General features: G+C 55.8%; 1 protein-coding gene and 1 long non-coding RNA gene across 5 annotated transcripts; one reads left to right on the top strand and one right to left on the bottom strand.

Moving 5' to 3' along the window:
* Positions 1-59: 59 nt before the first annotated feature.
* LOC113595955 (uncharacterized) lies at positions 60-9341 on the bottom strand. Its single transcript, XR_003416650.2, has 3 exons — positions 8724-9341; positions 2629-2740; positions 60-2131 (listed from the first exon to the last, which is right to left on the bottom strand). It is a non-coding gene; the product is annotated as an uncharacterized LOC113595955 (long non-coding RNA).
* Positions 9342-9375: 34 nt separating this feature from the next.
* On the top strand, positions 9376-12784 carry LOC106972492 (asialoglycoprotein receptor 1). 4 transcript variants are annotated; one of them, XM_027047502.2, is made up of 8 exons: positions 9376-9580; positions 9802-9891; positions 11000-11116; positions 11231-11488; positions 11672-11758; positions 11861-12012; positions 12137-12243; positions 12356-12784. In XM_027047502.2, the coding sequence occupies exons 2-8, from the start codon at positions 9825-9827 to the stop codon at positions 12510-12512; spliced, it is 945 nt and encodes a 314-aa protein (XP_026903303.1). In that variant the 5' UTR covers positions 9376-9580; positions 9802-9824; the 3' UTR covers positions 12513-12784. The 4 variants fall into 4 exon arrangements, with proteins under 4 accessions (XP_026903303.1, XP_026903301.1, XP_026903299.1 ...); XM_027047500.2 differs by having other exon boundaries at positions 9376-9584; XM_027047499.2 differs by lacking the exon at positions 9376-9580 and having other exon boundaries at positions 9594-9891; positions 11231-11326; positions 11417-11488.
* The last annotated feature ends 3783 nt before the right edge of the window (positions 12785-16567 follow it).

The raw sequence follows: 16567 nt of genomic DNA, 5'->3' as shown, positions 1-16567 counted from the left end.
GCCGGGGTTGGGGGTCGGGAGCCAGGGGAAGACTGGAAATGCTGCCGCCTTCTGCAATTTATTTATTTTTTTCTTTTGAGAGAGTGAACGGAAGAGACAGATACTTGAAACCTGGTGTGTGGCCTGCTTATTTGGGAACCGGGTGAGGAGGGAGACAGGGTGGGAGCGTATGGAAGGGCCTGGTAGTCAGAGCTATCTTCGTGTCAACCCAGAGAGGGGACAGTGGCCTGGAGGGGGCCTTGGAGGGAAGCTGAAATCAGGGACGGTGGGTCAGCAGTGAAGTAGGGGCCTGGGAGGGGCTGGAGGCATGGTGCAGTCACCGAAAGGCCCAGAACGAGGAAGCCAGACCGGCGTAGGTCCCTGCCGACTTAGCCCAGCCCTGATCACTCTCCTGGTCCTGCTGGACAGCAAGACACTCCCTAAAGGAAAACACGTAGGCAAGTTTCTTGGTTCGTGTTCAGAGCGTTCTGGACAGAGCTGGGCTCTGGCCATGATGTTTACAGAGGTTTGCTAGTAAGAAATACTGTGTAAATATTCATTTATTGGATTTCTTTATGCCCCACCTCTAGGAAAATGGGACCTTGATACCAAAGATTTAATTTAAAAAAAAAAATGAAAAACAGATGCAGTAGCTATGTAGCTATGAGAGTAAATATGACCTCTGAGCTTCCTGGTAGCCAGGGCAAAAAGGGAAATGGTCCATTACCGAGTTCTTTATTCTAAAGGAGAAAAAAATTGTGGTTCTTTTAGGGAGTCAGATTTTCCCGACCCTGTCTTGCTGCAGCTTCTCAGATGCTGCTGTGCACAGTATCACATCTCAGCTTTTCTTCTGCCCACCATTCATGGGCCTGACAGGTTCCCACCACGAGGGCCTCGGCTGCAGCATAGATGAGCCGTCGCTGGCACCAGCTGTGATCCTGCCCCTTTCCCCCTCTGATTCAGGGGCCCCACGGGGGAAGGCTGAGGTGGAGGGTGCTAAGAGTTGAGATGGTTAAGCCCTAAACGGTGCAGAGGGCAGTTCTGGTCGCCCCTGCTGACAGAAGTTAAGCGTTGTATGCAAAAGATCCCCCGAGGCTCAGTAGCTCTGGGGAGGATGGGATTGCCCCCGCCTGAGCTGATCCAAGGAGCAAGGTAGAGATCTCTAGTAGTGTGTCCCTGAAACCAGTGGTCCTCTCTGTGGCTTGCCCTGCACAAGACTTAAAACCCAACCCACCGATCCTGGGGGTGGGGCCCCAGGGCTGTGCGTTTCAGGAAAACTTCCCAGGTGACTCTGACGCCTCCCGCCTCCCACCTCCCCGGGTGGAGCCTCGCAGCTTCCAAGGACGTTTTTCAAATAATCCTTCTTTTAGCTTGGTTCTGCGTAGGAGCAGATGGTTTGAAGCTGTGCTGATGTTCTCTACCATTGGCCGAGGGGAGGAATCTGTGAGCTGAGGAACGTGTGTGCAGGTGATACGTCTGGGTCTAAGGGGTTAAGGAGAGTTCACCGAGAAGGGGGGAGAATCACCTAATCCTGCATGCATCACTTTCTAGATTATGAAAGTAATACATGGGCCTTAGAAAAATTCAAATAAATATAGAAATACATACGGTTCGGAAAAAAAAAAAAAAAAAGCTCCCTCCCCATCTCCTTCCACATACTCCTCAGAGGGAGGCACTTTGGCAGTTTGTGGTATATTCTCCCAAATCTATAAAGAGCTCATCCTTGGCCGTTTAAGGAGACCGTATGCTTGAGTGGATAGACGCACTGGATTCCCAAACAGACTGCGGTTCAGATCCTGACTCCTCTCCACCCCCCTCTAGTTCCTTCAACAAATAACGTAGTTGGCTCTTGCTTGGTTTCAAGCTGTGTTTGAAATGCTGGGGTTGCGACCTCGGGGCCCTCAGGGACCTTGGGGTCCTTGCAGTGGGGACCTCCGACCGCAGGGGGTGAAGGGGTGCAGATCATCAAAATGACGATGGTGCTGTTAAACAAAGTGACGACGAGGTGCGCATCTTTGCTAGTTTAGACGGGGTGGTCAGGGAGGCGTCTCCTCCGAGCTGCGCTGGAGTCGAGGCCTGGACGCTGATGGAGCCTGGGCGGGGAGTGTGCAGGGGGACCGAGGAAGGGCGAGGTGGGAACAAGGTGGGAACGCTGGAGGACAGAAGGTCAGTGGGGTGGGGCGGGAGGGAGACACAGAGGAGGGGGTCTGAGAAACTAGCGCTTCTGGGCTTGAAAAGTGTCCTACGAAGCGCTCGGGCGCGGCGGGAGGGGGCGCGCGGCAGGTGGGCGTGGCGGAAGGCGAGGTGGCGGCGGGGGCGTGGCGGTGGGGGGGGGCGTGGCGGGAGGCGAGGTGGTGGCGGGGGCGTGGCGGCGGGGGGGCGCGCGGCAGGTGGGCGCGGCGGAAGGCGAGGTGGCGGCGGGGGCGTGGCGGCGGGGGGGCGTGGCGGAAGGGGGCGTGGTGGAAGGCGAGGTGGCGGGGGAGTGGGCGTGGCGGCAGGTGGGCGCCCGGCGGGTCGGCCGGGGGCGGGGCGGGGGGCGGGTGGGAAAAGGGAGAAAGCGCGGCAGGGGGCGCTGGAGAACCAGCCCTGCGGAGGCGGTGAGGTGAGGACGGGAGGTGGCCAGGCGCTGTGGCTGGGCTGAGAGCGTACCTTCTGTGAGCCTCAGCTTCCCTAGCTCGCAAACGGGGACGATAACTCCCGACCTCGCTGGATGGCCATGAGGAATGTGCAGCAGGACCCTCGGCCCGCAGCCCTGCACCTGCTAGAGAGCGGTTACCGATCATTGCTATTGGTCTGTTCTGTTACTGGTAAACGTAAGTTAAATAAAACCTGGAAACGTGGAGTTTTATCTTTTTCCTCATTCCTTTCTTTTTTAATGTAGATTAATTTTGAGGGCAAGAGAGAGAGAGAAAGCACAAGTGGGGGAAGAGGGGCAGAGAGAGGGAGAGAGAGAGTCCCAAGCAGGCTCTTGCACACTCAGCGCAGAGCCCCACGCGGGGCTCGATCCCGCGAACCTCGAGATCATGACCTGAGCCGACACCAGGAGCCGGAGGTCTAACTGACCGAGCCACCCAGGTGTGGTGAGTTTTACCTTTTTCTAAACGTTCAACTGTCAATAAAAGTGGGGGAAAGAGGTGTTGACCGGTCCCGGGGCACAGGATCCTGCCTGTCCCAACGCCGAGGAGTTGGAGCGTGTCTGGGTGCAGAGAACCAGGGTACAGAAAGTTCTCGCCCTGCTGCAGGGCGTATGGAGGCCCTTGAGTGGGTTCTGTCGGTTCTCACTCACAACTGTGAATAAGCAACCTCCTTCTTGAGGCCTCGCGAGACCCCCTTCCCTTGTGGCTGCTTCTAGCACTGAGCTCCCAGCCCGGGTGCCTCGCCTTACCTCTCCTGCTTCCTCTCCACTCAGACCCTGCTCAGCCTCTCCTGGATTCCGGGAGCCGTCGGTCACCCTCTTTGGAAAGTCAGCCTTGAGCCTTCGGTTACCTACCTGCTCTGCCCATTTGTTCAGTCACCTCCTGGCAAGGCCTTCCGGGTGCCTGACTTTGCAGCCGGAGGGCCTGAGTGGCAGTCCTAACCCTGGGGGCTGGGGAGAGAGCCAGGCAGGCACATCCCAGACCTGAGCTTCAGAGCGCTCTGCGAGGGGGTGGGCGAGGGCCGAGGGGGCTCAGTGCCCAGGTCTCATCCACAGAAGATGAGGGGCTGTCTTAACTCCACTGACACGCCAGGCCCCCAGTTCCCCCAGTTCCTTCTCAGGTAAGTCGCTAACCACCCTCTGGGAGACAGAGAGAGATGTGCTCTGCTGACCTGACCCCAGCCTCCCCTGCTCCCCACATTCAGAAGCCCTGGGGGGGCTGGCTGAACTCGAACTAGTGATAATAATCCGAATGCAGATGGCTAGCCTGTGCTGGGCACTTAGTACGAGCCAGGCCCTGTGCAAGGCAATGCCAGCTCTCTGACATGAGCATTCAACCCACTCTCCAGACAAGGGCAAGGTGAACTCACATCTGTCTGATAGCCGCCCTTGTCCTGCTGTTCGTCTTCCCCGCCCTAACATGCTGAGAACCCCCAGCCTCCCGTGTCCTTCTTGCTCTGTGTCCACATGCCCTCCTTACCAGCTTCTTCTCTGTTCCACTGCTCGGCTCCCCCCTTGCCCCAAAACACGTCCTTCTCTTGACTCATCCAGTGGGAGGCTCACTGTCCTCTCTCCTTGGCAGTCTTGACCAGGTATTTGGGGTGCCCAGAGCTGGCCCTAAGGGTCAACCCCACTCCTGCACTTGTGTGGTTGGCAGTCCTGGGGATCTTTCTTCCCCTTCCTTCGTGGGGGCGGGGACTCTGTTCCAGCTGCTTCCTTCCCAATGGGCCCCTCACTGGGCGGGTGTCATGGACGAATGTATGGCCTTGGGCAACATTCAAGACTCTACATCAATGTCTCCAGCCCAGAACCCTTGCGGACTCCAGACCTGCCTCTGGCAACCTTCTGGACCCTGGTTAGGCGCGCCAATTCCCTCCCTCACTGCGCTGCCCATCTCTGACCCATCACCTGCCTCCAGGCCACGCCATTGTTTAATTACAGTCCTGCCTTTTGCCTGCAAATCTTCATGAACCTTGTGGTCTGTAGTCCCGGTCTGTAACTTTGCTGGTCAGGTGCCCCATCTGTGAAAGGTTTCTGAGCGTGTGTCCCCCAGTTTGTCATCACTCGTTCATTAGTTCTAAACACGTGGCCACCCTTCAAGATGGCCCCCAGGAAGTCTCACCTCCCAGTATTCACACCCTGAAGCGTCCGACTTCAGCTCAGGTCATGATCTCATGGTCCGTGAGTTCGAGCCCCACGTCGGGCTCTGGGCTGACGGCTCGGGGCCTGGAGCCTGCTGCGGATTCCGTGTGTCCCTCTCTCTCTCTGTCCCGCCCATGCTCGTGCTCTGTCTCTCTCTTTCAAAAATAAACACACATTTAAAATATACGTATTAAAAATATATAAATAAATAAACCTTAAAAATATTTTATAAATATATAAATATTATGCAAATATTTTCCTGCCACACTCCGGTGGATGACCTTGTGACTTTCCTGGGGTGCATGTTCCCCATTTTTTTAAAAAAATTTTAATGTTTATTTATTTTTGAGACAATGCGAGAGACAGAGTACAAGCAGCAGAGGGGCAGACAGAGGGAGACACAGAGTCTGAAGCGGGCTCCAGGCTCTGAGCCGTCAGCCCAGAGCCCGACACGGGGCTCGAACTCACGAACCGTGAGATCATGACCTGAGCTGAAGTCGGACGCTCCACTGACTGAGCCATGAGCCACTCGGGTGCCCCGCATTCCCCATTTTGGAGACTACCGTGCTTCTGAGTGACCTTCAAAAATCCGCACCCTGACGTTCAAGGCTCCCAGAGTGGTCCACACTACCTCTCAGTCCATTTCCCTTGTGCTACTGTTTCCTCTCCGCAGGGTCACTTGCTCATTAATTACCAATGATAAAATCCTACCTGTTTTTATTGGCCAACATTAGAGATCTCCTTTCAGGAGCTTGCCTGCCTTCCTTCCTTCCTTCCTTCCTTCCTTCCTTCCTTTTTAATGTTTTTAAGTTTATTTATTTTGATAGAGAGAGTGAGCCGGGGAGGGGCAGAAAGAGAGGGAGAGAGCGAATCCCAGGCCGACTCTGCACTGTCGGTGTAGACCCCGAACGGGGGCTCGAACCGTGAGATCACCACCGGAGCCCAAATCAAGAGTCTGACGCTTAACCACTTAACCGACTGAGCCCAGGTTCCGAGCCCAGCCTCCTGAGTTGCTCTGGTCATGAGTTCCTCAACCGGCAGGCAAGTGTACCCAGAGGGGACAGGGTCGCTTTGTGTTGAGGCAGAGCTCTAATGGTGGCCCCCAAGATTCCATGCCGTCATCCCTGGAACCTGAGTGTGTTAAGATACATCACTCTCGTGATTATGTTATGTTATGTTTGGTTGACCTTATATAGTGCCGTGTATACACAACTGACCTTAAGAAGATTCTTCCAAGTGGACCTAATCTTTTTAATTGATTAATTAATTAGTTAATTAATCAATTAAAAAATTTTTTTTAACATTTATTTATTTTTGAGAGACAGAGAGAGGCAGAGCATGAGCAGGGGAGGGGGAGAGAGAGAGAGAGAGAGAGCGAGAATCTGAAGCAGGCTCCAGGCTCCGAGCTTCAGGGCAGAGCCCGAGGCGGGGCTCGAACTCACCAACCATGAGACCGTGACCTGAGCCCAAGTCGGGCGCTTAACCCCCTGAGCCCCCCAGGCGCCCCTGTTGCGGACTCTGGGGGTGGAGGGCTCCCGTGACAAGGAACACGGTGGTCTGCAGGAGAGGGTGGCCCCCGGCTGACAGCCAGCAAGGAAAGGGGGACCTGAGTCCCGCAGCTGTGAGGAACTGGATTCCGTTGAGCCCCTGAACGTGCTCGCAAGCTCGTTCTCTTTCTCCTTCGCCTCCAGAAATGAGACGAGGTCCTCCAGTACCTGAATCTCAGCTCTGTGAGACCCTGAGCAGACAGCCCAGTTGGACGTCTGCCCTACAGAACTGTGAGCTGACAAATTGGTGTTGTTTTAAGCCACTAAGTTGGGGGTACCTAGTTACTCAACAAGAGAGAATTAACACAAGAGGCCCCTTGTCCCCGAAGGCCTCGCATAATTTAAGATCTCTCTCTCTCTCTCTCTCTCTCTATCTTTTTTTTTCTTTTAAGTAGGCTCCATGCCCAACATGGGGCTTGAACTCACAACCCCGAGATCAAGAGTCGCACACTAGACCGACTGAGCCAGCCAGGTGCCCTTAAGATATATATTCATTTTTAAAAATTTTATTTTACGTTTATTTATGTTGAGAGAGAGGGAGAGGGAGAGGGAGAGGGAGAGGGAGGGCACGAACAGAAGAGGGGCAGAGAGAGGGAGAGGGAATCCCAAGCAGGCTCCGAAGTATCAGCCAAAAACCCGACGTGGGGCTCACAAACTCACAAACCGTGAGATCACAACCTGAGTCAAAATCAAGAGTCAGATGCTTAACCGACTGAGACACCCAGGCGCCCCGAAGATACATATTAAAGGAATAAATGCACAGGGTGGATGGGCTCTCGGCCTAAAGTGTCACCATTGTGGCCTGGTGTTCTTTCTAGCTACTTTTTAGTTTCTTAGGACCATCTCTGGTATTTTGCAGGAGGCTCACCCGTAAATGAGCGGCCCCAGCACATGTATCATGTTGTTTGTCTGGCTTTCTTCACAGTGTTTTTTCTGAAACCGGATTTCAGGAACACCTTACTCCAGTAGAACGTCCAGTACAAATCATAAGTGGGCAGCTTTTCTGCAGTTTTATGAAGGGGACATAGCCACGCAACCCGTGTCCAGATCAAGAAGCTGAACATTTCCATGGGGCGCCTGGGTGGCTCTGTCGGTTAAGCGTCCGACTTCGGCTCAGGTCACGATCTCACGGTTCTTGAGTTCAAGGCCCGCGTCGGGCTCTGTGCTGACAGCTTGGAGCCTGGAGCTGCTTCGGATTCTGTGTCTCCCTCTCTCTCTCTCTCCGCCCCTCCCCTGTTCATGCTCTGTCTCTCTCTCTCTCTCTCTCTCTCTCTCTCTCTCTCTCTGTCAAAAATAAATAAACATTAAAAAAAAAAAGAGCATAACATTTCCATTACCCAGAAGCCCCTATGTGCTTCCTGCCGGTCACAGCTTCCGCAGTGAAGTGCTTTCGGTCACTCTTCTGACCAAAGCAGCATGGGTATGTTTGCCCGAATAAACCAGATTGTGAGCGATGATATCAGAGAATGCGAACAGCCCAATAGTCCCCGAATTACTGGCCGCAGCCCCAGCGCATGCAAACAACAGGGGGCTTTTCAGGACACAGGAATGAGGGTGTACCCAAGGGTTTCTTTTTTTGTGTGTTTATTTTTTTTTTAATATTTATTTTTGAGAGAGAGAGAGACAGAGTGCAAGCAGAGGAGGGGCAAAGAGAAGGGAGACACAAAATCCAAAGCAGGCTCCAGGCTCTGAGCTGTCAGCACAGAGCCTGACACGGGGCTCGAACCCACGAACCGAGAGATCATGACCTGAGCCGAAGTCAGACTCTCAACTGACTGAGCCACCCAGGTGCCCCTGGGGCTTTCATATTGAATGTGAGGACTGTGTTCCTGAGATCTCATATAATGTAAAACTCTTGTAATAAAGTCTAGTTCTGTCCTTGACACATAGTGTTTGCACCCTTTCCCATTTGGGGCCTAAAGTGAGACCCATGAACATCTTTAATATTGTCTAATTTCTTATCTTTAAATTTTTATTATTATTTATTTTAGAGAGAGAGCGCGTGTAAGTGCGAGCAGGGGAGGGGCAGAGAGAGAAGGAGACACAGAATCTGAAACAGGCTCCAGGCTCTGAGCGGTCAGCACAGAGCCTGATGTGGGGCTCGAACTCATGGACCGTGAGGTCATGACCTGAGCTGAAGTGGATGCTTAACCGGCTGAGCCCCCGAGGTACCCCAGTATTGTTCAGTTTCTAAGTTTGCATAATCTGAATTCATACATGCCTCCCTGAATCCCCTGTGGGGCTGGGAGGGTATGTGCTTTAAGGGTCTGAGACCCCAGGGCCCAGCCTCGGGGATGGTTCAGGATCCAGGGTCTAGGTAGGCTTCCCGGGGACAAAACACGGGTCCTGGAATCAGGCGGCTTACATTCCAGGCCTGCCTCTGCTGCTTCCTTGCAGTGTAACCCTGGGTAAGCTCTTACCTGTCGGGGCCTCAGTCTTCTCATCTGCAAATCGGGCTGGGCTCTGGGCTTTAAGAGAGGAGTTAAGGGGTGAAAAGCCTGGGTGCCCAGTAGGAGCCAATGGGAGCTTGTTAGCACCAGTCCCAGGTGGGGTGGGGAAAGCCTGCTCTCTCTCCCGCCTCTCTCCCCACCACCCCCAGGCTGCTGGGGGGGAAGGGGGGGGGACTTTGCTCCCAGGGAGAGTAAAGCAGCAGGCCCCAAGGCTGCAGGGCCTGGCCTCTGAGCTTCACAGGAGGGCCGGGGCCCCGGGCTCAGATGCCAGGGTCAGAGCCCGGATTGGGCAAGAGCGGAGCTCGGGGGCCCCTGGTCCCGGTCAGGGATATTTGGAAACACCAACGATTCTGAGAAATTTAGCGGCAGGAAGTGAAAGGAGGGGCAGAAGGAACCAGCAATGAGCACCTCTGGCCCCTACTGACCTGACTCCCCATCCCAAACCAAGCAGTGATTAGTGGGGTGTTGGCTGGGGCCGGGGTGGGGGGGTGCAGAGCAGGAGATTCACCCTCCCCGGGGAGGAAAGTGGAGGCCTCCCATCCCCCACTCCCACCCCACACATGCCCTGAGTTCCAAATCCTTTCCCACCTCTGTTTACTGTCCAAAGTCCCAGGCGCTGGGGATGCCAGCTGCAGTGTTGGGACACACAGACCCAGAGACACACAGACCTAGACACGCAGGGCTCAGGGCCCTCGGAGGGACCCTGTTCCCTCCTCTCCCATCGTCCAGGGCTGTCCGCGCACCCCAAGTCTCTGGGCTCCAGCCCCCTTCTTAGCCTGGGATCTGCACAGCATTGGGGGATCCAGGAATCCACTTCAAGACTGCCAGCAAGTAAAAGGGGAAGAAAGGCCGGGGCCCCGACCCGGGTGGGGAGGGGGCTGGGCGGGAAAACCTCAGAGGGGTGAAGTTTGCATGTCAGGCCTGGGAAAGAACTGGAGAAAGAAGAGAGGTTTTCACGTAACCACCGATGACTTAGAAACGGACTGGACCCCGCACCGTCCGGCTCCATTCGGCCCCAGCCTCAGCTCTAACCCCAGCCTTGACCTAGGCCCAGGTCCAGCCAGCCCTATCATGACAAATGACTATCAAGACCTTCAGCATCTGGACAACGAGGACAATGGCCATCAGCTTAGACAAGGTAAGGGGACGCCTCCTTGCGTTTCGGACAGGTGACAGTGAGGTGGCTCTTGTCGTCTTGACTCAGCTCCTGCTTCCTCCTGTGAGCCCTGACCTGGCCTCTGGGTCGGCCCCACTCACGAGAACACGGTCCGCTCCACCTCTGCTAGCCTCCTGACCCTTGCCACGTCACCCCCTGGCCAGGACCTCGGGGAGGGTGTGGACCCAGGGGACCAGGGGACCAGGAGTACCTGGGAGCAGTTAGGGCTGCCTTCCTTGCCTCTAACACCTGGTGAGCCTCGGCCAGGTGTGAGAGTGTGTGTACATGGGGTGTACGGGACCAGGGGACAGGGACAAGGGGCCAGACGACTTCCATGGGGAGGCTGAGGCCCTCGTCAGACAACAGCCACCCCCCCCCCTTTGTTTCTCCAGCGAGCAGGGATGCTGTTTGGGCTGAGCAGGAGGGTTTTTGGGGACGGGGGTGGGGGGAAGGGGCTGCAGGGGAGCCCCCCCCCCCCAGGTGGGAGCAGCCTGGGGGGCTGTGGCTCCTCTGTCTTCTCTCCTGGAGCCCAGCCAGAGGAGAAACCTCCTTCTCTTTCCCGGCCTTTCAGGGGGTAACAGAACCCTCCCCCCAAAACTAATGTAGTTCATCAGCTTCAGTGACACAGTCCGGCCACAAGGTGTCAGCAAAGGCTGAGGGCCCCGGCCGGCTGGGGCAGGTCGGCGCTCTGCACCCGCTCCCAGCCCTCTTCCCGGCCTCTGGTCCCTCAGGGTGGCCTACCACCCGGATTTCTTTCTTTCTTTCTTTTTTATTTTTTAATCTTAATTTATTTTTGAGAGAGTGACATAGAGACAGAGCATGAGCAGGGGAGGAACAGAGAGAGAGGGAGACACAGAATCCGAAGCAGGCTCCAGGCTCCGAGCTGTCAGCTCAGAGCCCGACGCGGGGCTCCAACCCACGAATCGTGCGATCATGCCCTGAGGCCGAAGTCGGACGCTTAACCGACTGAGCCACCCGGGCGCCCCAATAACGGATTTCTTCACCTGTAGGGCTCCCTGGAGAAGGAGCCTTCGCCCGCTCTCCTCCCGGGACCCGGTCCCTGACACCCGGACGCCCTGTTTTGTTGCAGCGCCACCTCCGCCCCAGCGGCTCTTCCGGAGACTCTGCTCCGGACCCTGCTTCCTCCTGCTCTCCCTGGGCCTCGGCCTCCTGCTGCTGGTGGTTGTCTGTGTGATCGGATCCCAGAGTGGGTGCCCTGGGGGTGGGCGGGGGGGGGGCGGGGCAAGTGGTGAGAGAGCGCTGGCGTCTGTGACGGGGGTCACGGCCCCCTCATGTTGCCCCGTGCACACCCCCCCTCCAGACTCCAAGCTGCGGGACGAGCTGCAGGCCCTGAGGGTCACGTTCAGCAACTTCACGGCGAGCACAGAGGTCGAGGTCAAGACCCTGAGCAGCCAGGGTGAGCGGGCCCTGGGGCTGCGGCTGGGGGGGTTAGGGGGGCCCGTGGACCGCTGGGGATGTCGGGACACTGAGCCAGCCTCTCCCCCAGGGGGAAGCGTGGGCAGGAAGGTGAAGTCGTTGGAGTCCCAGCTGCAGAAACAGCAGCAGCAGCTCAGCGAAGGTCAGAGCGGGGAGCGTGCGCGCACGGGCGCGTCGGACCCGGGGGTCCCTCCGGCCGAGCCCCGGGGGCCTTTGACTCCTCGGGCCCCAGCGCGCCGAGGCCGGGCCCTTCCCAGCCCCCAGTGTCCACACTGACCCGCCCCGCCCCCTGCCCGCCCTCGCCCCCCACCCCCCACCCCCCCAGATCACTCCAGCTTGCTGCTGCACGTGAAGCAGTTCGTGTCGGACCTGCGGAGCCTGAGCTGTCAGATCGCCGTCCTGCACGGCAACGGTGAGGGGGCGGGGCGCCCGCCGGCTCGCCCGCCCCCCCCCGCCCTCCCCCTCCCCCTCCCCGGGCCCCGCCTCAGCGCCTCCACCCTCCCCTGCCCCGCAGGCTCCGCGGCCTCCTGCTGCCCGGTCAACTGGCTGGAGTTCGAGGGCAGCTGCTACTGGTTCTCCCGCTCCGGGAAGTCCTGGCCGGAGGCGGACAAGTACTGCCGGCTGGAGAACGCGCACCTGGTGGTGGTGGGCTCCTGGGAGGAGCAGGTGAGCTCCCGGGGCTGGGGTGGGGGTGGGGGGCTCCCGGGAGGAGCGGGTGGGCCCCTGGGGGGTCAGGCGGAGGGGGGGCCGGGCTCCGGGGAGCGCTCACCACCCCCTCCTGTCTCCCCAGAAGTTCATCCAGCACCACATGGGGCCTGTGAACACCTGGATGGGCCTCACCGACCAGAGTGGGCCCTGGAAGTGGGTGGACGGGACGGACTACGAGAAGGGCTTCAAGTGAGTGCGCGCGCCCCGGCCCCGCGGGTCCCCGGGGGTGGGGGTGGGGGTGGGGGGGCCCGGCTTGGCGGGGAGGAGGGGGGGGCCGGCTCACATCCGCGCGTCTCCGCAGGAACTGGAGGCCGGAGCAGCCGGACGACTGGTACGGGCACGGGCTGGGCGGGGGCGAGGACTGCGCCCACTTCACGGACGACGGCCGCTGGAACGACGACGTGTGCCAGAGGCCCTACCGCTGGGTGTGCGAGACAGAGCGGGACGCGGCCGGCTAGGAGCACCCCCGCCCCCTAATTTATTTCCTTGGCGCCCCCACCTGCCGGACGATGCTGCTGTCCCGGGTGGGGGCCGGGGACGGGGGCTCCTCCACCTTCTCGGGGATGTTTGATCTGGGATTTTAAGGGAAGTTTCGGGGACGGTGTCTGAGGAATGCAGGAATCACGTTTGGAGGGGCGGGGAGACGGCAACCCGCTTTCCGCGCTTTACAGGTGGTTGTCAACGTGTTTCTGTTTCGGAGGAAACAATGAACGGAATATTCTAAACGTGCCACGAGTTGTCTGCTTCTTGGGCGTTAGGAATCGGAGCGGGCTGGTTGGCGGGAAGCCAGGGGGACCCGGTGGGCTTTGTTAATCACAGGCGTGCGAGTTAGGGCTGTTCTGAGGCTCCCCCCGAGAAGGTGTGCTGTTTCTGGGGACCACAGCGCCTGCAGCCAACGCTCTCGGACCGGAATCACCCGCATGGGTCCAGGGCTGCAGAAGCTTCGAGGGAAACTCCCTGATGTCTGTCGCGTGCATTACAGCGGACGGAGCAGTGTCCACGGGCCACAGACACAGCAAAGCTGAAGATAAGTCTGCTCTGGAGAACCACCAAACGTGCAAAGACAACCAGTGGAAGAGAGGCCCCCAAATAAATAGAATCCACAGCCCAGGATGGGGGTTCACAGGAACACTTTTTTTTTTTTTTGAGACAAAATCCCATGAGAGGCAGAAAAAGAAAGAGGGGCAGAGACAGAGAGAGAAGCAGGGCTCACCCCGGGCTGGGCTCGTGCTCACCCAGAGCAGGACTTGAAAATGAATAACAAAATAAACCCTTCAAAATAGAAGGCCGGGATGGATTTATCTATCTATGTATTTATGTATTTATTTATTTATTCATTGAAAGTTTATTTTTGACGGGTGCCTGGGTGGCTCAGTCAGTTGAGCATCTGACTTCGGCTCAGGTCACAATCTCACAGTTTGTGGGTTCGAGCCCCACGTCGGGCTCTGTGCTGACAGCTTGGAGCCTGGGGCCTGCTTCGGATTCTGTGTCTCCCTCTGTCTCTCTGCCCCTCCCCTGCTCACGCTCTGTCTCTCTCGGTCTCTCAACAATAAATAAACGTGAAAAAAAGTTAAAAATTAAAAAATTTTACATTTAAACGTCTAAATTTTAAAATGTTAAAAAATTTTTAACGTTTATTTATTTTTGAGAGAAAGAGCACACATGAGAGGGGGAGGGGAAGAGAGAGAGAGAATCCCAAGTAGGCTCCACACTGACAGCGTAGAGCCCCAAACCCACAAAACGTGAGATCATGACCTGAGCTGAAACCAAGAGTCAGACGTTTAACAGACTGAACCACCCAGGTGTCCCAGAAGGCAGGCATTTATTAAAAAATCATCAACCACAGCATATACATCCTATTCAACTATGCGAGGACATTTAAAAAAAAACCTGAGCAAATACTGGTCCATAAAGCAAGTTTTAACAAATTTGAAATAATGAATGGTCACTATAATGAGCAGAAATATAAAATTCCCATATAAATCATTAGCAAACCCAATCAAATGATACATTACAAAGATAACATGTGGGGCACCTGAGTGGCTCAGTAGGTTGGCTCAGGTCATGATCTCGCGGTTTGTGGGTTCGAGCCCCACGTCGGGCTCTGTGCTGACAGCTCGGAGCCTGGAGCCTGCTTCGGATTCTGTGTCTCCTTCTCTCTCTGCCCCTCCCTCTCCTGCTCATGCCCTGTCTGTCTCTTTCGAAAAATAAATAATAAAACATAAAAATAATTTAAAAAGATGACATGTTTGTCAGAGGCAGACCAATATCATATGTGGAATTTAGGAAACAAATGAGCAGAGGGGAAAAAGAGAGACAAACCAAGAGCCAGACTCTTAACTAGAGAACAAACCGATGGTTACCAGAGGGGAGGCAGGAGGGGGGATGGGCTAAACTGGTGATGCGGATGGAGGAGGGCACTTGTCGGGATGAGCGCCCGGTGTGGGATGAATCACTAAATTCTACGCCTGAGACTAATAGTGCACTGTATATTAGCTGGCTGGAAGTTAAACAAAAACTTGGGAAAAAAGAAAACAAAGATGGCTTAACATCAGAGAAATCTATTAATAAAATAGACTTAGGGAGAGAGGGGCCCCAGGTGGCTCAGTCACTTGTGTCTGACTCTTGATTTCAGCTCAGGACATGATCCCAGAGTCATGGGATCGAGCCCTGCGTCGGACTCTGTGCTGAGTGTGGAGCCTGCTTGGGATTCTCTCTCTCCCTCTGCCCCTCCCACGCTGTCTCTCTCTCCCTCTCAAATAATAATAATAAGAATAAAAGGCTTAGGGAGTACAGAGACTAAATAAATGGAGTACAAAAGAAAAAAAAATTACATAATGCAGAAAAAGCACTTGGCAAACTCTTTTAGGACCTTAGCTGCTTTTTTTTAAAACATATATATTTTTTAATATTTATTCATTTTTGAGGGACAGAGAGAGAGCATGAGTGGGGGAGGGGCAGAGAGAGAGAGGGAGACACAAAATCCAAAGCAGGCTCCAGGTTCCCAGCTGTCAGCACAGAGCCCGACGGGGGGCTCGAACCCACGAACCGTGAGATCATGACCTGAGCCGAAACCAAGAGTCGGACGCTCGACTGACTGAGCCGGCCAGGCGCCCCTGGAGGATGTTTTAAATTTTTTTTTTCAACGTTTATTTATTTTTGGGACAGAGAGAGACAGAGCATGAACGGGGGAGGGGCAGAGAGAGAGGGAGACACAGAATCGGAAACAGGCTCCAGGTTCTGAGCCATCAGCCCAGAGCCTGACGCGGGGCTCGAACTCACGGACCGCAAGATCGTGACCTGGCTGAAGTCGGACGCTTAACCGACTGCGCCACCCAGGCGCCCCCCCTGGAGGATGTTTTAATAAAGGAATGATTTATGAAGGTCTGAGCAGGATTCGGGAAGCCACGTGAAATAGGACAGAGCCCCAAGCGTCCCAGCAGTGGGGAGCTGTGAGCACCTCCAGGAACCCAAGAAGAGGGAAAGCTGCGTGGAGAGCCCCCCTCCCCCAACAGGAGCTGTGACTGTCAGTCTGTTGTGACTTTCGGTTGCAGGAGGCAGCTAGCTCCCAGCTCGCAGGCAGGGAGGGAGCTGGAGGAGTCAATATCCTCACCTCCCTCCTCGTCCTCCCTCTGATTTCCTGCCACGGCTGGAAGCCAGATGGCAAGGGAGCATTTGGATGCAGGTACACAGCTCAGCCTCCGAGGCCAAAGAACGACGACGCGGAGAAGGGTAGACGGTGGATGTGGAGGGACACATGGGAGGCGCGCGCACACACACACACACACACACACACAGGAAACCAATTTTAGAAGGAGCAAAGGATATAAAGAGGCGAGCCGCAGAGAAGGAACTTCTGAGTCTCATCTCATGTAATGTAGCTTCAAACCTTGACGAGCCATGTCAGGTGCTGGCAAGGATGTGGGGAAACAGGGAACCTGATGCCCTCCCGCCGGAGAGCAAGTAGGGTGCCATTCTGCAAGGCATTTAGCGGAATCAGGGACGCGTGGACGCCGTGATCCCCGCAACTCTACTTCCGGACAAACATCCCAGAGAGCCTCCCTCTCGCTGGCCCGTGACGGGACACCTCGAGGATGTTTCCAGCAGTGCTCTTGGGTACCAGGAGCCGGAGGCGACCTGTGTGCCTGGCATTTGTCAACAGCGACTATGGTGAGGCCGCTTGGGAAACAGCATCGGGGGTCCCCAAACGTGAAAAGTGCAACCCACTGCTGGGTACGTATCCAGAGGCAACGGAATCAGTGTCTCCAAGAGGTATGTGCACCAGCATGTGAATTACAGCGTTATTCACAGCAGCCAAGATATGAAAACAACCTAAGCGTCTGTCGAGAGATGTGCTCATAAAGGGACTGCGGGATCTAATACCACAGGAACTATTACTTAGCCGTGAAAAAGGACATCCTGCCATTTGCAACAACGTGGATGAAAGGGGAGAACGTTTCTGTTAAGTGAACTAAGCCGGACAGAGAAAGGCAGACACTGCATGATCTCACTT

This window comes from Acinonyx jubatus, chromosome E1 (genome assembly GCF_027475565.1).
Source record: "Acinonyx jubatus isolate Ajub_Pintada_27869175 chromosome E1, VMU_Ajub_asm_v1.0, whole genome shotgun sequence".
NCBI lineage: Eukaryota > Metazoa > Chordata > Mammalia > Carnivora > Felidae > Acinonyx > Acinonyx jubatus.
This window is presented reverse-complemented; position numbering and strand designations above follow the sequence as displayed.

Excerpts from the sequence above, each read along its gene's own strand:
- LOC106972492 (XM_027047498.2), top strand. The coding sequence starts at position 9,666 with ATGTCAGGCCTGGGAAAGAACTGGAGAAAGAAGAGAGGTTTTCACGTA. Across the intron at positions 11,759-11,860 it reads CGCCGTCCTGCACGGCAACG|GCTCCGCGGCCTCCTGCTGC; the intron begins GTGAGGGGGCGG and ends CCTGCCCCGCAG. Across the intron at positions 12,244-12,355 it reads GACTACGAGAAGGGCTTCAA|GAACTGGAGGCCGGAGCAGC; the intron begins GTGAGTGCGCGC and ends GCGTCTCCGCAG.